The 21,715-nt window shown below is 38.8% G+C and overlaps 3 protein-coding genes across 5 annotated transcripts in view; all 3 read right to left on the reverse strand.

Annotated features, from left to right (window-relative positions):
* LOC130241952 (claudin-8-like) overlaps positions 1-1,750 on the reverse strand; it is a 12,668-nt gene extending 10,918 nt beyond the window's left edge. The window contains exon 1 of one of the 3 annotated variants that reach the window (XM_056473956.1): positions 1,560-1,750. The gene's annotated coding sequence lies outside the window, so the exon portion shown is untranslated. Of the gene's footprint in view, positions 706-1,554 lie in introns of those variants that run through there. The other 2 variants (XM_056473957.1, XM_056473958.1) reach the window with 2 other exon arrangements.
* A 2,084-nt stretch (positions 1,751-3,834) lies between these two features.
* On the reverse strand, positions 3,835-5,904 carry cldn8.1 (claudin 8.1). The gene has a single exon (XM_056473963.1). The coding sequence runs from the start codon at positions 5,874-5,876 to the stop codon at positions 5,031-5,033; it is 846 nt and encodes a 281-aa protein (XP_056329938.1). The 5' UTR covers positions 5,877-5,904; the 3' UTR covers positions 3,835-5,030.
* A 7,973-nt stretch (positions 5,905-13,877) lies between these two features.
* Positions 13,878-15,292, reverse strand: cldn8.2 (claudin 8.2). The gene has a single exon (XM_056473960.1). It carries the CDS (start codon positions 15,223-15,225, stop codon positions 14,320-14,322), a length of 906 nt encoding a protein of 301 aa, XP_056329935.1. The 5' UTR covers positions 15,226-15,292; the 3' UTR covers positions 13,878-14,319.
* Positions 15,293-21,715: the final 6,423 nt, after the last annotated feature.

The raw sequence follows: 21,715 nt of genomic DNA on the forward strand, positions 1-21,715 counted from the left end.
TTGTGTGTTTACGGATCTGATATTAAATAAATACGGTAAGAAATGCAATACCCCTTATCAAACGATGTCATGTTTATGATTTACAAAATGGCCGCCACTAACTATTTTGTTTAAGTGACGTTTGCGTAGTATTTTGGCGGATAACATCTGTATTTATTTAGCCAATTTTTTTTAAACAAATGATATGTACATGAACTATGGTAAATTTATGGTTACCATGGTTTAACAACAAAAACGTTTTAATTACATCTTTATTTAACGTATCAATTTTTTTTGTAGAAAACAAGGAAGGAGTTTGGAGCATTATCTGTTTTAACGTTATTATGTCATGTTTGGCTTAACATTTTATCCAAAGTACATGTTATAGTACAGCTTTAGAGCCACACATAATCTAGTCTAGGCCACTTTCTCTGGTAAAAACCAACATTGTTTGCATTAGCAGGCTAAACTGCGCCACATTGTATATTAAGGGCTGTTCTGTAGCCTAGCGAGCTGTCTTGATTTAAAGTGCTTACTTGGGCAGTTCACTTATAAGAAAGCATGTGATCCTACCTTAAATGTAACCTCATAAGTAAGCGATATAGGAGAATATACTTACTTTGGCAGTAACTTACTTAACTACACAAGTGTTAGCATACTAGTAGGTCAATTAATCAATACATAGTAGGTTTATTTGTTAAGTTAAAACCTTTTATTTTTGTTTTAAGATTATTTTAAATCACAATTCCCTGCTGAAAAATCCAGCTTAAACCAGCCTAGGCTGGTTAGCTGGTTTTAGCTGGTTGACCAGCCTGGTTTTAGAGGGGTTTTGGCCATTTCCAGGCTGGTTTCCAGCTATTTCCAGTCTGGTCTTAGCTGGTCAGGCTGGAAAATAACCAGCTAAATCCAGCTAAAACCAGCCTGACCAGCCTGGTTTAAGCTGGGCATAGCTGGTTTTGGCTGGTCATCTCCCAGCCTGACCAGCTAAGACCAGCCTGGAAATAGCCAAAACCCCTCTAAAACCAGGCTGGTCGACCAGCTAAAACCAGCCAACCAGCGTAGGCTGGTTTAAGGTGGATTTTTCAGTAGGGAAACAAAACTGTTTGGTCTTTTATTGGTGTCTGGTGGCCATTTTTTGTTTTTCATTTTTTGTTGTTTACTTTTGTGAGCTAGTCACAATGCATTCTGGGATTTCCAACTTTATGAAAGATGATACCGAAAGCAGGTCTTCTTAAAGTTTTTTTTTAAGTCTTGAAGAAAATCCAGAATAAATTTAAGTACTAAAATGATAAAACTGAAATAAAAATGAAATATTTAAGCTCAATAGAAACAAAAAATGCCATAATATAATGATTAAACACTAAACTAAAATGTCATTGAAAGTGAAAATATAACAACAAAGCCTATTCAATTGTAATAAATACTATATTATGTGCTGGATCGCCTTTATTTAATTACCCTAATTAAACAACGACAAACCAGGATCCTCCTCCCTTCGCTATATTTCTTAGCTAGAGTTTAGTTAAAGGATCGTCTTTATAATGTTTTTGCAAAAAGAATAAATTAGATTCCTACTTTACCACACAGGGTAACTTGATGGGTTCTGGAAAATGAAGTCAATGTCCACTCCAGTGAAGATAAGTAATAAAATATACTTTCATTAATAAAATAAAATCCAGTGAAAAAGTAGAATAAACAAAAGACAAATAACAGAAACAAAATCCTTTACTTTATCCTCCGTTGAGGATAAAGGGCAACCGACTTCAGTAAAGAGAAGTCAGAAAGCGCAAAGCTCCTTTGTACATTTCAGCTTTTATACTCATCATGCATAGATAACGATCGACTCTGGGACCGTGTTGGGAGACAGTCTCATAAACAATGTTCAGAAACAGAGCATAGATCATACATAAACACAGGTGCACATCTTAATTAAATTCCACATTCAAAGAGCATATATCATTTAAACAGTGGGAAAATCCCTCGGAAAGACAGATATATAATCATCCGAGTATAAGTCAATTATTTGGCAGTTTTATTATCAGCCTTCATACATAGTGTGCCTACACATTCATGCACTAAGAGTTATGTGTTTAAACTGAGCAGCGAGGTCAGTTAGAGTTCCTTCAGTTGGTTTGTTGGTCCTGCGCGCCCTCTTGCGGAGGCGCCTCTCCTTTCTCTAACGCTTGGTTTCCTCATTAAGAGTTGTGCTGTTACGCATCGGGATATCAGAATACATCATTGATTTTTTGTGTCTCTTACGATCAATGTCATGAGACCAACCAGGCACAACAATTAGTAAATAACTAAAACAACAGGCATGTTTTGAAAAAAAAAGATAGGCTGGTCAATTGATTGCTTTACACCAAAGTAAACTGATTTTGCACTTGCAGGTAAAACTTTAAAGCGCTTGTATTGTTTTTACTACCATGGGTGTGTATTTCTCCAGCATTTTCCCAACTGAATGGTAGATAATTCTGATGTGTTTCCTGGTTCTGTTCACAGTGAGTTTATGTTACACTCAGTTGCTCTGGGTGTGTCTAGAGACACTCTAGACAAAAGTCGTCTTATATTTCACAGCGGTGTTTGTTTATCTGAAGCCGCGGGGTGTAAAGTTTTTGAATGCACTGACTTGAAGTAAATCACCAAATTCAGCAGCTGCCTGTTACTCAGACCCCGTGACTTTGAGAAAATACACCTCGTGAAGGATTATAGATGAACAAATTTCTTCTAAGGACTATTACTACACAGTAAAAAATACTGGTTGCCTGAAATTTTAAGCTGAAACAAATTAACCTTATGAGTGCATTCAACTTGTATTATGTTAAACTGACTTAAAACAGCGTGTGTAACTTATAAAATTAAGCTACAACATGATTAACTTAGTTTAATAAGTTACAATGAATTAAAAACATTGCTTTGGTCAGAACTAGTTGAAAAGAACCAAAATGCAGTCATCTGACAAAATCCACATCACTGATTGGCCCAGATGTTATTGAACGCATTTCCTAAACTGCTTTTCAAATGGTCAGAATTAAGGTGCAGGAAAATGCCAATGGAACTCCCGCAAGTAAACAAACCGGCAGACACAAAATGTCGCTTTTTACTATGGAGTGACTACTGCGCTGACAAACTGTATCCCTGGTCATAGTATACTATATAGTTTGTATACATCACTTTAGACAAACTAAATACATTTTGAGAAAGAAGCACAGGTGCGGCTGGAAAACAATGCTTTAATGCATTGCAAACAGCAAAGGCGCATCACAAGCCACTTCAGGAGGAGGATCTTCTGGAATTATTACCAACGATTTATCAGGTAATGTTTCACCCTCTCTCTCTCTCTCTGTTTAAAATTGTTGATAAAGCACCGTCAACAAACATTTTACTTTCACATTTCATAAATGCACAATGCATCAGACCTACGGCAGCTGGATTAGTCCAAAAAAAGTGCAGTATTTTTTTGTGGTTGCGTCTGTTTTAGTTCAGATCATGTTCTCACCACAAACAAACTGCTCCAGGGTTCTATTTGAAAGCATCATCATCTATTTGAAAGACCATCTCTTCAAGGAGGTCTCGGTACGCTTTTTTGGTCTGCTTTTGGTGCACACTCGAGCGCGATTGCTACATTCAGACCTGCCCAAACGAACCGCACCAAGAGGGAAAACGAACTCTAGTGCGATTCAATCGAACTAAATAAGGCAGGTGTGAAAGCACCTTAACTGATCATATAATTTTAAAAGTAAATACGCTACACAAACAATATGGACAAACTTAACTGTTGCATTAAAAAACTAATTATACAAAAATTAAACCCAGTGGTGGGATTATCTCAATATTTAACCCAACTTTGGATTGAGACAACTCTGGATTTTTAGAGTGCTGTTTAAAATTACATGTAAATTCAGAAATATATGAAAAAATGGCAAATATCTTAAAGGTTATTTCAATTCATTTAATGAATTAAATCATTGTATCAATTTGTGCTTCAATATTTACAAAACACATGAGAGAGTGAATATGAAACAACTTTAGTTTGTAGTTTAAGACACTTTGGGCATCTAAAACTAACCCAACATTTTGGTCAAAATGGACAAACCCAACCTTGGCTTCATATTCAATTAAATTTAAATGATACTTTTTATCATAATATTTAGGGTTTGTCCATATTTGACCCAAAGTTGGTTTACAACAAAGGTCTCAAACTCGATTCCTGGAGGGCCGCAGCTCTGCACAGTTTTGCTCCAACCCTAAACACAGCTGATGCAAAGAATCAAGGTGATCAAGACTACTAGAGACTATTACGCAGGCGTGAGTTGGAAGTGGTTGGAACTAAAATATGCAGGACGCTGGCCCTCCAGGACTGAGTTTTGACACCCCTGGTTTACAGTAACCCAGCATTATTTAGAGTGCAGTTTTCAGTAAAAAATACCTCAAGTAACACTTCACGACATCCTGAGTGATCTGTACTTTAAAATGACAATTAAAAATATTTAAAACAATTTATCTTCAGTCATAGTTCTCAACTTGCTTCTATTTATAAACAAAGTAGAAACAACATTTAAAAATGACCAGAAACATTCCAAAGAATAAAAAAAGGACAAATGCAATGCAGGACTAACTTTGTTACATCTAAATCCATTTGAAATGTTACAAGTGTTTCTAAAAGTTCTTAAAAAACTTGCGTCTCTTGTTTGTTAAAAGTAGAAATGTATTTTAATTGTGTCCAGAACATTGAAACAAGAAAAAAATGAAATAGCTCTCACGTTGTTACGCATAAAACCATTTAAATGTTCCATTTTCTGGTCCATATATTGTTTATCTCCATTTTCTCTCATCTTTCAGTCTCACGTGGGCTTCAAAAAGCAGAAACAGAAATGTAATGTTAGTTTTTCAAAAATAGTCTCAAAAATGAAATGTACAACTATCTTCCAAATTACTTTTAATAGCTTTTTTCTTTAAGTTTTCTTCTTTAAGTCCCATTCATTTCTCTAAAACACACGCAGACATGCATGCACACAACCACAAATGCAAATACACAGTCCTGCTGGATTTCAGAGATAAGCCACAGCGCTGCGGGCGGATGGATGACGGGAGGGCTGAATGAAGGACTGCTGTCTGGAAGGCTGAATGAAGGACTGCTGTCTGGAAGGCTGTATGAAGGACTGCTGTCTGGATGGTTGGTATGATTGCTCAATGAATGATGGTGGGTCGGACGGGTGGCTGTAAACTGACCGCGGCTGCGGGTGGTAGGCCACAGGTTGAGGCTGGTAGGCCACATATGGTGCAGGTGCATTCCTAGAGTACATATACTTCGGATCCGGACCCTTGTCTAGAGAACCACTGCAGCATATAAAGATGCATCCTCCGGCAAACAAGAACGCGGATGACACCCAACCAATATACAAAGCCTCTCCGAGTTCCCTACGCTGGGCGTCTATGAGCAGTGGATTATAGAAGTCCCGAATAATGGCATTCCCAGTCCAGGAGACAGGAATCAGGCAGCAGAAGCATCCAGCAAGGATCATGCATCCACTGATAATCAGAACCATTCGCTTGGCACGATCGTTGTCCTGAATGCATGCAGTGCATTTCATTCCAACAATGGCGATCAGTAAACCCACTCCAGTCAAAGCCACGGAGGTACACATGAGTCCTCGAGCGGCCTGAAGATCCGGAGTGAGCGCCAACAGGGAGTCGTACACTTTACACTGCATCCGAATGTTGGCCTGCCGGTAGCAGTTCATCCACAATCCCTCATAGCGGGTCTCCATCACGATGATGTTTTCCCCGATGAATGCAGTCACGCGCCACATAGGCATTCCAGTGCTGGCCGAGACCCCGATGAGGCCGATTATGGTCACGCACATTCCCACAATCTCCAGCGCACCGCTCGCCATGACTGCAAAGGTGTGTGTGTGTCGCAGGTTTAGATGTGGAGTGTTTGCATCCTGCTGATGAATGTTCACCTGGTCAGCCTCCGCCCTCTTCCTCAGGGGAGGAGGGAACGCTGTGGATGGTTGCTATGAAATCGAATCCCTCTGTTAGTGTTGGTGTGGTTTTGTGTTGCTCAGGGAGGAGGAGGAGTATGCAAGCTGTGTTGATGTTTGCTCAACAGGCTCTGCTCTTTAGTATAGAAGTGAGGAAATACAGGAGTTACTGATCAGCCAGATACATGCAAACACACAACAGTTCTTGACTGCTGCTGTCAATGTTTAACACTGTTGATGTTGTGCTTCATTAAATTGCATGTTTTAAAAGTAGTTGGGAAGTCAGATGATGCCTTAATGTTGATGTTTTACCTTTAAAGTGGAAGTGAAGCAGTCAGTCAAGTTGATTTTTACTTTAAAGGGTCATGAAACCCTGGACAAAGGTTTCTGGAAATTTCCAAGTTTGTTTATGTTGAGCATTAATTAAAGCATTCTTGTGAATCTTGGAAACTACTGAAGTGGCACCTTCCAGTACTCCCACGAATTAATATTTAGAAAATATATAGGCGCGTTCTAGTTTCAAGATCCTCACATTTATCTTCCAACCACTTCACCTCAGCAGAAAGAAAATGCTCTCTCTTTAATCGTGGTGACATTGTTAGAGCAGATTGCTGAAGACTTAATTGTATTTTTCCATCATGTTGGTCTATACTACAGCCATATCACTCTGCAGCCCAAGACCGGTTACTCACTAGCCGCATTTCCACTATCGGGCCAGTGCGAGCCAGGGCTTTAATCGGGCCAGGCCGGGCCAATAGCCCAGGAGGTTGAGAAATGAGGCCGAAATCATGTCGCGTTTCCACTGTCGGGCTAGTTGCTCGCAGCGCGTCACGCAAACACCGCCCCCAGAACGTCCCCCGAATCAAACGTCACACAACCCATCACACAACCCGCCCACTTCAGCGGGAACAAAAAACTCAAATTATAACCACAAACACAACCTGGCATCACTACGAGAGCTGGAAGCGATTGCTTTTTTACTGTTTGTGGTCTGTTGGTGTAAGGCCAGACAGCGATCCCTGGATAAGGACATTCGAGTTCGGCGGCATTTATTTTTTCTTCTTCTTAGTGAGTTGATCAAGCGCGATAGCAAAACAAATGTAAGGGAAGAAAGCATCTTGTCTCCTCTTTACCTGAAGGAAAACTCCGCCTTTGTACGTAACCCCGCCCCGAAGCCCCAGTTGGCCCTCCTTGGCCCAAGGTATTTGGCGGGCCGAAAAAGGCCGGACGCTGGCCCCAAGGAAGCCCCGCTTTGGTCCGATTATGCCCCTGAAGTGATAGTGGAAACGCGACTGGCCTTGGCTCGCCCTGGCTCGCTCGCTTTAGGCGCGATAGTGGAAGTGATGTTAGTGAGGCCAGCAAGGGGCGCCTAATGAGTCCTAATGCCCCAGTAAAGTGAAGGGGACACTACTGTCAGCGAGCACCGTCTTTCATATGTGCACAATCCCATGGCACTTCTCGTAAAGAGTAGGGGTATAACCCAGTGTCCTGGTCAAAATCCCTCAATCAGCACTTACCCATCATGGCCTCCCAATCATCCCCATCCACTGAATTGGCTCTGTCACTGTCTCTTCACTCCACCTATAGCTGGTGTGTGGTGAGCGCACTGGCGCTGCTGTCGCATCATTCAAGTGCATTCTGCACACTGGTAATGGTGTGGAGTAGAGATCTGCACGGGACTGAATTTTTAGTCTCGCTCCCGCCAGGTTTTATTCCGCACCTGACCACTCCCTGCTGTACATTCAGCCCCATTATCTACCTGACCTGACCGTTCCCACTAAATTTAGATCTTGTTTTCAAAATCTCACGTTAAAATTGGGTACTACCAAAACACACACACAGCACCACGGTCGATGCTAGCGCTCTCTCTCAGGAATGCTACTGTATATTGTTAGACAGCCTGCTCCCGCTCAACTTACACCAGAGTTACCGACCGCTACTGCGTTTTATTCTGAAATGTATTCCCGCGCTGCAAGAAATCTGTTCGGGTCCCATGACTCCTGTGTTACAGCCTCATGATCGTGAAGCGCTTGATACACAATTAGTGCGCTATATAAATACACATTACAATACTTCACATATACTGTGACTAATAATATTAGAAAACTCCTTTACCTTTGCAGCTTGCAGCTCGCTTTTACTAGTTGACAGATATTCACACCCCGTACATTTTGCAACTCAGAGCAAACTCTGCAATATAATTCTGTAGAGAGGATAAAAGTTCAGATTTTAGAGCTGCATTTCTGGCTAGGAGCTCTATTTGTTTGTCTGAGCAAATCTGAGGGCCAAGAAGATGCATGCATGGCAGAAAGTACAGACCACTGATGAGGCGACGTCAGATTAGCAGCTTTACTGGGTTTGTTACAGATAAACAAACTTGGTAGTGAAAACAAAATAGACCAAAATTTGTTGAAATATAGTAAGACGCTGGAGGAGCAACTGAAAATGCAGCTTTCTTCATAGCTCCTCAAAGCAAAAGGCAAGAAACAAAATATAAATTAAAACAACGATAGCATCTGTTAGCTTTAACTATAGGGAAGAGCTGGCTAATTTTGAGATTTCCCCGCCTAAATTTTACTTCTGGGTTTAAAAGCTATATTGTGGCGGCCACACTTGTGGTGATATAGCTGTAGGACTGAGAGTACAGTATTTTACGGGTCGGAATGATTATTGATGACTCTTATTCTATGAGAAGACGCTGTTTCTGAATTAGTTGGTCAAGCTGGGAGACTGCAGTAATAAGGTATTCATGATGAGTCGCAGGGGTTGTCAGTACAAAGTTCAACAAGTCTGTACTGAAATGTAATGATCGCAGCAATTATTGAACTGCTGATGGGCCATCATGTTTTCAAGCTGAACAGATATGACTGATTGGCTCTAATGATCATTGATTTACAAGAGAGCTTACACAGGCACTGGAGTGTTTGAAAGCTGAATTGAACTGAAAGAGGGGGTTTCAGGATCCTGTTATGAAAATATACACTCACCGGCCACTTTATTAGGTACATTTTACCAATCAAATTTCTAATCAGCCAATTACATGGTAGCAACTCAATGCATTTAGGCATGTAGACATGGTCAAGATGATCTGCTGCAGTTCAAACCAAGCATAAGAATAGGGAAGAAAGGTGATTTAAGTGACTTTGAACGTGGCATGGTTATTGGTGCCGGTTGAGCTGGTCTGAGTATTTCAGAAACTGCTGATCTACTGGGATTTTCACGCACAATTATCTTTAAGGTTTACTGAGAATGGTCTCGATATCTGCTGTAACATTCAGATGGTCGGGTCAGAATTTGGCATCAACAACATGAAAGCATGGATCCATCCTGCCTTGTATAAACAGTTCAGGCTGGTGGTGTAATGGTGTGGGGGATATTTTATTGGCACACTTTGGACCCACTAGTACCAATTGATCATCGTGTCAACGCCACAGTCTACTTAAGTTTTGTTGCTGACCATGTCCATCCCTTTATGACCACAGTGTACCCATCTACTGATGGCTACTTAGGCGCCATGTCATAAAGCGCAAATCATGTCAGACTGGTTTCTTGAACATGACAATGACAGCAATAGAGCACCTTTGGGGTGTGGTGGAATGGGAGATTCGCATTATGAATGGGCAGCCGATGAATCTGCAGCAACTGCGTGATGCTATCATGTCAATATGGACCAAAATCTCTGAGGAATATTTCCAGTATCTTGTTGAATCTATGCCACGAAGGATTAAGGCAGTTCTGAAGGCAAAAGGGGGTCCAACCTGGAACTAGTAAGGTGTACCTAATAAAGTGGCCAGTGAGTGTATATAACAAACATGATTAATGTAACCGTTTTGAGGAAAAGAACATGTTTTACTTTAGCTTTTAGAGCAAGGGACAAGTGTTAAGCAATGACTAAAAGAAGGAAATGATCACTAAAAATATCCCAAAATAAAAAAAGAAAAATATATATTTAAGGCAGGGCGGCATGGTTGCGCAGTGGGTAGCGATGTAGCCTCACAGCAAAAAGGTTGCTGGTTTGACCCTGGGCTGGGTCAGTTGGCATTTCTTTGTGGAGTTTGTGCACGTTCTCCCCGTGTTCATGTGGGTTTCCTCTGGGTGCTCCCGTTTCCCCCACAAGTCCAAAGACTTTGTCCGTAGTGTATGGATTTTTCCTAGTGTTGGGTTGCAGCTGGAAGGGCATCCACTGCGTAAAACATTCTGCTGTGGCGACCCCTGATCAATAAAGGGACTAAGCCGAAAAGAAAATGAATGAATGAATAAATAAATGAATGAATGAATTTTCAATGCATGTCCATGATTTCATGCATTAGATTATTTTTTTTACATTAGGTTAAACTTGTTTAAATTTGTTAAGGAATTCTGATTGATTTTTAGAATATACGTGGTTGTTAGGGTGTTGCTTTGTAACTACTAAAATGGTTACTACTAATAATATTAATATATGTTATGCAGTTCCTTATCTTTTACCATGCAGAAGGTTGCGTTCCGATTGCTAGGGTATTGCTAGGCTGCTGCTAAAGGTTTTTATAATGTTACTATGTGGTTTCTAGGGTGTTGTAATTACTAAGGGACTATAAATAGTTTTACGAATGACATATATACTACTTTATTAGTAACTTAATTAATTTTTTAATTATATGCATTCATTATCCTTCGGCTTAGTCCATTTATTCATCAGAGGTCACCACAGCGGAATGAACAGCCAACTTATCCAAAATATGTTTTACACGGCAGATGCCCTTCCAGCTGCAACCCAGTACTGGGAAACACCCATACACTCTCACATTCACACTCATACACTACAGTGAATTTAGTTTTTTTTTTCAATTCACCAATAGCGCATGTGTTTGGACTGTAGGGGAAACCAGAGTACCCGGAGGAAACCCACGCCAACACAGGGAGAACATGCAAATAGTCCAAAGCAATAGTAAAGTACAACTTAGATCAGGGGGTGGACAAACTCGGTCCTGGAGGGCCGGTGTCCTGCACAGTTTAGCTCCAGCACTAATCAAACACACCTGCTTATAGATTTCTAGTGATCCTGAAGACACTGATTAGCATGTTCAGGTGTGTTTGATTAGTCTTGGAGCTAAACTGTGCAGGACACCGGCCCTCCAGGACCGAGTTTGCCTACCCCTGACTTAGATACTTGTATACATTTTTAGCATGCTGGATGCAAGGATGATTCAGTCAATCAGAACACCATCGCAACCTTACAGCAACAGAATAAAAATAAGTACACCACAATGAGCACATAGAACAGTGGTGTCCAAACTTGGTCCTGGAGGGCTGGTGTCCTGCAGATTTTAGCACCAACTAGCTTCAACACACCTGCAAGGATGTTTCTAGAAAGCCTAGTAAAGCTGCGGTCATACTAGACTTTTCTCCCCATAGACTTCCATTCATACGCACGTGAATGCGTCAGACCCGAAACGCAAGCTTGCGTTGGAAAGTTCAAGCTTGGTGAACTATGACCTGTGAAATTGCATCACATGATTGCATGAGACCAAGCAAAGATCAAAACATAACCGTTCTGGAAAGAAAACATGGACCAATCGCTCGCTTTTTTAATGTCAAATCATTTTGTTTAATCCCGCCCCTTTTCACAGCACCATACAACAGAATTTCGCACGCACAAACTCAAGTGTGACCGCAGCATATGAGCTTGATTAGCTAGCCCAGGTGTGTCTGATTGGGGTTGGAACTAAACTTTGCAGGACACGGGCCCTCCAGGACTGAGTTTGGACACCCCTGGCATAGAACAACATAGCAACCTTTGAATACACAATCACATTTTTGTCAGACCATGCATAAATGTAGTTAAAAACTGCCAAGAGCTACTGCAGCAATAAATGTAGATGATATTAGTTTTAATGCATTTACTGCTTTTCCATAACCTTGCTTTGGGTTTTTATTTACACCACTGTGGTATTTTGGAGACGCAGGTTTATCACATGTTCTAATCTATAGGTGTGACCTAACACTTGACAATCAAAATGACAGTGATGGCCTACAGAACTGTTTGTGTGCTTTAAAAAGTAACATTAGAACTATTGGTCTGACATGAACCTTTTGGTTTTGTCTTTGCACAAAACCTTTCAAAACTGCAAAGGAAGCACACTGTAAAAAAGTTAATGACAAAAAGTTAAGGCACAAATATTTAATAAATATAAATGCACTGTAAAAATGTAGTTTTTAGTCCAAATATTTAAAAAAAATCATAAACCAATTGTCTAGACGAGAAGAAAATTGTCTTGTTTTCAATAATAATGTCAAAAGTTAGGGGTGTTTTCACACCTGCCTTATTTAGTTCGGTTGAATTGCGCTAGAGTTCGCTTTCCCTTTTGGTGTGGTTCGTTTGGGCAGGTGTGAATGTAGCAATAGCACTCAAGTGTTCACCACAAGCAGACCAAAAAAAGCACACCGAGACCTCCTTGAAGAGGTGGACACGATATTGTCAGACAAACCCTGGAGCGGTTCATTTGTGGTGAAAACATGATCCAAACTAAGAGACGCAACCGCAAAAAGTACTGTGTCTTTTTGAACTAATCCAGCTGCCGTAGTCCAATGCACTGTGCATTATGGGATGTAGATGAAATATATTTGTTGACAGAAAACAATTTTAAACAGAGAGAGAGAGAGAGAGAGAGAGAGAGAGAGAGTCCTCATGCCACCATATGAGAGAAAAAGGCTGAACCCCCTCATCCCTTATTAAAGCTCTCTGTCCTTATCATTTATTATTATATAGTTTTATTAATCTTTTTAATGAACTTGTTTATTGTGACAACAGATATTTATAATATAGCGATATATATAAATGTGTTTGTTTATTATTACTTATTTTTCTTTTATCTATATGTATGTTCTGTGTTTTGTTATTGCTTTGGCAACATTGTGATTTGTTTTACAGTCATGCCAATAAAGCTCTTTGAATCTGAATCTGAGAGAGAGAGAGGGAGAGAGAGAGAGAGAGAGAGAGAGGGAAAACCATTACCTGATGGATCATTGGTAATACTTCCAGAAGATGACCATGTTGCAGTTTAGCTAAATTAATTCACGCCTCCTCCTGAAGTGACTTGCGATGCGCCTTCACTGTCTGCAATACATTAAAATATAGTTTTCCAGCCGCAGCAATGCTACGTTCTTGAAATGTATAGTTTGTCTAAAGTGATGTATACAAACTATATAGTATACTATGAGCAGGGAGACAATCAGCCAGCACAGTCATCCCTCCATAGTAAAAAGCGACATTTTGTGTCTGCCGGTTTGTTTACTTGTGGCATTCCAATGGCATTTTCCTGCACGTTAATTCTGACCAATCGAAAAGCAGTTTAGGAAATACGTTCAATAACATCTGGCCAATGAGTGTTGTGGATTTTGTCAGATGACTGAATTTTGGTTCTTTTCAACTGGTTCGGACCAAAGCAATCAGTGTGGTGTGAAAAGGACCCAAAGATGGCAGAAAAATGCTACAATGTATCATTAGTTGCACTTGGTCCGCACTAAATGAACAGAACCACAGATGTGAAATCACCCTAAGTTACTTTTTAGTCCGTTTAATTGATTAAGTTGAGATGACTAAAACAGTTAATTTGATTCAACTAAAAAAATTAAGGCAGCAAGATTTGTTTTACAGGGTGCTTCTCTGTTTTTAGTACATGTAAACACACCCTAAGATAACACAAACACACTGATAGACACTCTTTTTGTGCCACACAAACACACAGCTGTTGTCGTTCTGGTAAATTTGCATTAGGGGTGTGACATTTTAAGACTGTGGAACATTTCCTTTTGATGATACACAGAAACAACCTCAACCGGTTTGACCAGCACTGGCCTAAAATAAAGCACAATGATGTTGTAAATTCCAGGAAAGGAATGTTTTTCAGACTGAAAACCAGGAACCAGCAGTTCGTTTGACACTTCTTTTTAATACATTTAAAGTCAAACCAGTGCTTTAAAATATACAAAGTCAATACAAAAACATGAACGAGCAACATTCGAAGTGGATCAAAACAGTTCATCAAAAACTATTGAACAACAACATCCATTTCTTGTCTTAAGTTTTGAACCACTTCAAATGTTGTCTATACAGTATGTCACAGAATCAACATTAAATGCTGTGTGGAAATATCCCACATGTTGCTGGTTGTTTTAATTCTAGCAGATACTCCATCTTTTGTTTAAATGTAAATAACGAACAGTCTTTAATAAAGAAATGCATTTAAATCAATCATATAATTCAAATATACAGTCACACATAATCAACAATGATTCTTCATCAACAGTCTTGCTTTCTTCAACCCAGATTCTCCAAGTTCTTTTAGTATCAGAAGATCATTTATTTAGTCTCTCAGTATCTCGGCTGGCTGTAGACTGTTGGCGGGACTGGAGAATATGTCGGCTGATAGGTATACCCAGGCTGGTATCCGTAAGGGGGCTGATATCCATATCCGGGCGCATAAGAGTAGTTATACGGAGCCGATCCGGCACGATACAGAACTGAAGCCATATCTTCTTTAGCTTGGGTTCTTGGTGCATGTCGACAAAGTAGAATCACACCAGCGATGAACAGCAGAGCTGAAGTGACCCATCCAACATACAATGCCTCACCAAGCTCTCTACGCTGTGCATCGATAAGCAAAGGGTTGTAGAAGTCTTGAATGATCACATGAGCAGTCCACGATACTGGAATAATAGTGGTCAAGCATCCAGCCAAAAACAAACAGCCTCCGCTCACCAAAACAATGTGCTTGACTTTGGGCCGGGAATCGACCAGACGGGTGCAACGCATGCCGACAGTGGACACAATGCAAGCGATGGCGGTCAAAGCAACAGAGGAGCACATAAGACCTCTGGCAGCCTGGAGATCCGGGGGAAGATACAGCAGAGAATCATACACTTTGCATTGCATCCGGATGTTGGCTTGCCTGTAGCAGTTCATCCATAAACCCTCCCAGCGGGTCTCCATCACAATTATGTTCTCCTGGATAAATGCGGTCACTTTCCACATGGGGAGACCGGTGACGGCCGCGACTCCTATCAATCCGACAAAACCGATGATGAGCGCGACAACTTCGCAGCACATCGAATCCCGTCTCTTTCTTTTCTCCACCTTGAGCTGCTCATCGTAGGCCTCCTTCGCGGATTTCTCATCTGTGTAGCCTGTGTACGCATAAGACTTGTCCGCGTAGGACTTGTCCGCGTAGGATTTGTCCGCGTAGGATTTGGCCGTGTACGAGCCAGCCGTGTAAGACATGATTGTTGAGCACCAAGACAGAAAGACGTTCTCTGTCACGACGGCGTTCCTCGAATGAGACCGGAAAATCCAGATGACTGGTATTTATAGACAAGAAGAAAATGTTGATGCTATGTGATCAGACTGGTTCATCTGCTCTGGTGACACTTGAAGTGTTCAAACAAACAGAGGATGATTCCAGTGTGAGATTCAACTCAAAACAGAACGTAAACAGACAACACAGGGTTTCTGCACGTTTGTGAAGTCATTTTAAGACCCTTTTAGACTTTTACAGGGCTAAACACTAAGGATTTTGTCTAATGGCCCGATTACTTCTGTAAATAGCTGTTTTTATTAATAGGAGATCATGTAAAGGCATGTGATGCTTAGTTTTCTTTCCCTGATTAGGGAATTTAACTTAAAATTTGCTGTAAAATGTCTAACAGCTTTTGTGTATCTCTTTGCAATAAAAACATAAATAAAAAAGGTTTGAGATTGGTGATTGGGTGTCGGCATGATTGGGTAGATTTACTTGGATATAGGAAAATTAAGACCTGTTTAAAATGATTAGAGACCTACAACACAATATTTTGGTGAATTTAAGTCTTTTTAAGGCCTAAAATGGAAATTGTTTTTGAAATTTAACACATTTACGAAATCCTGCGGACTCCCTTCAACAGTATAATATTGGTTTTCAGAGTGTAATAATTTGTTCAGGTATAAATTAAATTGAAATTTAATTAAATAGTAGTTTTTGAGGTATAGGCAATGCCAGTTTATTTATATACTGTAGCCCATTTCATACACAGTGGAAATTCAAAGTGCTTCACATAAACAGGAATAAAAGAGACAAGTATAAGAACATAAAAACAAATAATAAAAGTGATTAAAACAGGTTATTAAGAATGAAAAATATAAGACAGACATAATAGTGTCATCTGTTTGACATAGCACAGTGCTCATTCAATAAAGGCACAGCTAAACAGATGTGTTTCAGTCTTGATTTGAACGTGCCTAATGTTGGAGCACATCTGATCATTTCTGGAAGCTGATTCCAGCAGTAGGGGGCGCAGTAGCTGAAGGTGAATTCACCCTGCTTTGACTGAACTCCTAAAATTTCTAGTTTATATGATCCTAATGATCTGTGTGATCAGTTAGGAGCTGAGTGAACTATTAGGTATAATAATAAATAAAGAAAGACTTAAAGGGATAGTTCACTTAAAAGTGACATTTTTGTCAGCATTTACTCACTCTTCACTTGTTTCAAACCAGTTTAAGGTTTTTTTTCTGTTCTGTTGAAAACAAATGAAGTTATTTTGAAATATGTTGGAAACCTGTACCCTTTGATTTCTATAGTATTTGTCTTTTCTACTATGGAGGTCACTGGTTTTCCAACATTCAAAATATCTTCTTTAGTGTTTAACAGAAGTAAAAACTCAAACAGGTTTGCAACAAGTCAAGGGTAAGTAAATGAAACTATTTTCATTGTGTGTGTGTGTGTGTGTGTGTGTGTAATGGCATAATGCTTTTTGCAGTTTTAACATTTCATTTGACATGTCATAGCAATAATTATAATTATTATTAATATTATTAAGTAAACAGAAACTAAAACATATCTGAACTTTTAATGTAAGGTTTAGTTAAATTATAAAAGTATTACCAGATCACTACTATGACCACAACTGCTAATAATACCAAGAACTAACAATATATAAACAAAATTAGTTTTTATTTATCAAATACAATTAAATAACCAATTGACCAAGTGTAAGAAGCATTTAAAATCAATAAAAACAAAATCAGTGTTAAAATTACAGAACACTGGCAGCTGGCTTAATTGGTCTTATAAGTTATAAAAATATATTACTTTTACTAATAATAACTACTAGAATTACTAGTTTTATATTATACGTAAATATATAAATCAAATAAATTTACAATCTATAAACAAAGCAAACAAATACTCAGCACTGTGGGTGACATACATTTTCAATTCAATTTTCAATTGACCTTTATTTGTATAGCGCTTATACAATGTAGATTGTGTCAAAGCAGCTTCACATAAAAGGTCATAGTAAATAGGAACAGTGAAGTTCAGTTTGTAGTGTTTAAGTTCAGTTCAGTTGAGCTCAGTTCAGTGTGGTTTAATAATCACTACTGAGAGTCCAAATATTGAAGAGCAAATCCAACGAAGCGCAGCTCTACAGATCCCGAACCATGCAAGCCAGAGGCGACAGCGGAATAAAAATGAATAAAAAATAAAAAAAATTTATAAAAAAAAATACAAAACATCTACACATCTATGACATCACAGCGTTGCTGTGGGTAACACAATCGCCTCACAGCAAGAAGGTTATGGGTCAGGGGTGTCCAAACGGTGTCCTGCATAGTTTAGCTTAAACTTCCTTCAACACACCACCCTGGAAGTTTCTAGTATACCTAAAAAGAGCTTGATTAACTGATCCAGGTGTGTTTAATTGGGGTTGGACTTAAAATATGCAAGACACCGGCCCTCTAGGACCGATTTTGGACACCCCTGCTCTGGGTGCTCCGGTTTCCCCCACAAGTCCAAAGACATGTGGTATAGGTGAATTGGGTAAGCTAAACTGACCGTGGTGTATGTGTGTGAATGTGTTTGTGTTTGCCAGTGATGGGTGGCAGCTGGAAGGGCATCCGCTGCGTAAACCATATGCTGGATAAGTTGGCGGGTCATTTCGTTGTGGCGACCCCAGATTAATAAAGGGACTAAGCCAAAAAGAAAATGAATGAATACACATCTATTAGGACACTGAAATGATGCCCTAAGTAATATTTCAGGACTGCCATGTTTCTTTTAAAAGTTGTTGGGAATGATAAACACGAGCGAGAAGTTAACATCCAGCAAGAGTACAGTAAAGTATTGATACATTTTTAATAATAATTTAATGAGAATTATAGATAATAGTGAGACCTCTGACTTATGATTATTTGTTGCAATATCTTGGCAAATCCAACTATTTCAGATATTAATTGGATGACGACTTCCTTCTATTTGGTCTCCATTTAATTTCATTGTCTAGAAGAAACTGAATACTTTATTTAGTATAACAGTAAAATAAAACACGGTAAGACTTTATTTTCATGGTCTATTTGAGTATTAGTAGACTGTCTGCTTCATATCTGCTGATACTGCTCCTTTAACAGACATTTAACTGACTATAAGAAACTTTGCAAGTACATGTCAACTTATGCTAACCCTAACTTAACAGTCTACTTATAATCTAATGAGAATTAATTGGCGTGTAGATGCAATGTGAATTCAACAAACAGACCATCAAAATAAAGTGTGACTTAAAACACTTCTTCAGGGGCTCCTGAACTTGAATTTTCATGGGAAAAAAGGCTGTGATCCGCGTTTATTTGTCTCAGTCAGAGATCATGTGTGTAACGGGTATCGCAGCGTTTCCAGGGAAGAAACTAAACTAGAACGGGTGTTAGGAAAGTGACGTTCACATGCACAAATCCACTAACTCAGATACACACAGACACACTTTTACCCACACACGCACACCCACACTCACTCAAACACAGAGACACACACACTCACATGCACACACTCAGTCAAAGACACACTCAGAGAGACAGACACACAATGACACACTCAGTCACAGTCACACACACACACACAGTCAGACAGTCAGTCAGTCAGTCAGTCAGTCACACACACGCAATAAAACATATTCACTCACAGACACATGATGCACGCACAGTCACACAGATACAAACACAATGAAACACTCACACACTAACTGTAACACTCAGAGAGATGGACACACAATGAAACACTCACTCTCACATACTCAGACACACACACACACACACACACAGTCAGTCACACACACGCAATGAAACATATTCACTCACAGACACATGATGCACGCACAGTCACACAGACACAAACACAATGAAACACTCACACACTAACTGTAACACACACTCAGAGAGAGATGGACACACAATGAAACACTCACTCACTCACTCTCTCTCTCTCACACACACACACACACACGCACACACACACACACACACGCAATGAAACATATTCACTCAGACACATGACGTACGCACAGTCATACGACACAAACACAATGAAACATTCACTCACACACTAACTGTAACACACACTCAGAGAGAGATGGACACACAATGAAACACTCACTCACTCTCTCACACACACACACACACGCAATGAAACATATTCACTCACAGACACAGGTCGTACGCACAGTCATACGACACAAACACAATGAAACACTCACACACACACTAACTGTAACACACACTCAGAGAGAGATGGACACACAATGAAACACTCACTCACTCACTCACTCACACATATTCACATACTCAGACACACACACACTCAGAGACACAAACACACAATGAAACACACTCACAAACACTCCACCACCCACACTCTCACCATCCTATCATCTCACATCACTATCATATATGCACACCCACACTCACTTAAACAGACAGACGCACACACACAATATCACTGTACAGAATATCTCTGTACTTGAGTCATCAGTGTGGTTTACATTCAGTCTCACAGAACAGGAGCGCATGCAGGTGCTGCTTACTCTTGCATATTTTGAGACTGGATGTCTGATGCAAATCTGACAGCTTGCCAGTAGTTTCAGCATGTTTTCATCTGCTGTCTACTGTGTGTGTACAACCGGGTGGAGTGAGTTTGATTGATGCAACTGTTTTAATAAAGCATCAATGTGCAATATTTCAATTTAGCGCATACTGAAAGTACTGCACTTCAATCCTACACAGTAAAACACAATTCAAGATTTCTTCCAACAAAGAAATGGCTTAAAAGTTGCTGGAAGTTTCCAGTTTCACTGTCGCTGTTCCTGAGGTGCTGATATAATTGTTTAAAAGGAGAAAACATTACAACATTCATAATTTAATAATGCAGATATTTTTTCTTTAGAATTAAATAGTTTATTAGCATACCATATGCATGTACAGGTAGATGCACAATATTTTGTTTATAATTACAAGAACAAAACAACAACAAATTACTGTTTTAATAGTGCTTTTTATACTTGTTATTAGTGCAATATTTATTAATATAAATAAAAATATAATTGATAAAAAAACTAAAATAAAAGCATCGTTTTAAATTGTGCACAATCCTATGACAACAATTATTTTGGTCCCACTCATGAAATGAAGGTATATCATGAGTGTGGATGCACAAAGTAATTGTTTTCTTTATAAGAACAGAAATACAATGAATTAATTCATGCCATAATGTATGAACATGTACAGTCAAAATACTTTATATCAGCATATACACATATCATTTCTGTATTCTTGAATGTATACCTCATATGTCCCTTTGGATAAAAGCATACATGTATGGAAATATCCAATAAATGTATTTAGTCAGAGGAATAACAAATAATCAACTGAACCTGAATTCAGCGGTGCGATTTTCCAAGATTCATCCGTAGAAGGTGACAAAGAACACATCAAGATGATCAGAATTGCAAAAGAAATAAAATAATTTAACATAGCACACATATAACATAAGCTTATACAGTACATGTATCAAATGCATAAAGGCAAAGACTTCAAGTAAAAAAGCAACTATTTCTGATTTTCCAAAGCTGGAACTTAAAATTATACACTATAACATAATGCATGTACAGTAGCAAAAATGCATTTATAAAGGTGTCTAAAATCTGTCAGTTGTTTTGTATTTAAAAAGTGTCTACATGTATTTAGTCAGTCACATTTAATCCAATTCTCCAGAATTCAACCATAATATTTTACGAGAATCAACAAATTCAGATTTCTCAAAGCCAAAATTTGAGCAGAAATAAAATGATTCAATATAATAAACATAAGTATGCATCTAGCATAAATGTATTTATAAAGGGGTCTCAAATTTGTCAGTCGTTTTGTATTTTTAAACAACAAAAAAAGTGTCTAAATGTATTTAATCAGTCGCGTTTAATCCAATTATCCAGAATTTAACTGTAATATTTTCCAGGATTGCAATTCAACAAAATTCAGATTTCTCAAAGTCAAAATTTGAAAATAAATAAAAATTATTCAACATAACATAACAAAACATAAGCATGCATATAGCATAATTGCACTTATAAATGCGTTTTAAAATTTTCAGTTGTTTTGCATTATAAAAAGTGTCTAACTGTATTTAATCAGTTACATTTAATCCAATTATCCAGAATTTACCTGTAATATTTTACAAGTTTTTGAGCAGAAATAAAATTATTAATTCATTATTCAACATAGCATAAGCATGCATCTTGCATAAATTTATTTATAAATGTGTTTCAGATTTCTCAGTTGTTTTGTGTATATATATAAAATAGTGACTAAATGTATGTAATCAGTCGCATTTAATCCAATTATCCAGAATTTAACTGTAATATTTTTCAGGATCGCAAGTCAACAAGATTCTGATTTCTCAAAGCCAAAATTTAAG

Source organism: Danio aesculapii, chromosome 15, assembly GCF_903798145.1.
Source record: "Danio aesculapii chromosome 15, fDanAes4.1, whole genome shotgun sequence".
In the NCBI taxonomy this organism is placed as follows: domain Eukaryota; kingdom Metazoa; phylum Chordata; class Actinopteri; order Cypriniformes; family Danionidae; genus Danio; species Danio aesculapii.

Excerpts from the sequence above, each read along its gene's own strand:
- cldn8.2 (XM_056473960.1), bottom strand. The coding sequence starts at position 15,225 with ATGTCTTACACGGCTGGCTCGTACACGGCCAAATCCTACGCGGACAAA.
- cldn8.1 (XM_056473963.1), bottom strand. The coding sequence starts at position 5,876 with ATGGCGAGCGGTGCGCTGGAGATTGTGGGAATGTGCGTGACCATAATC.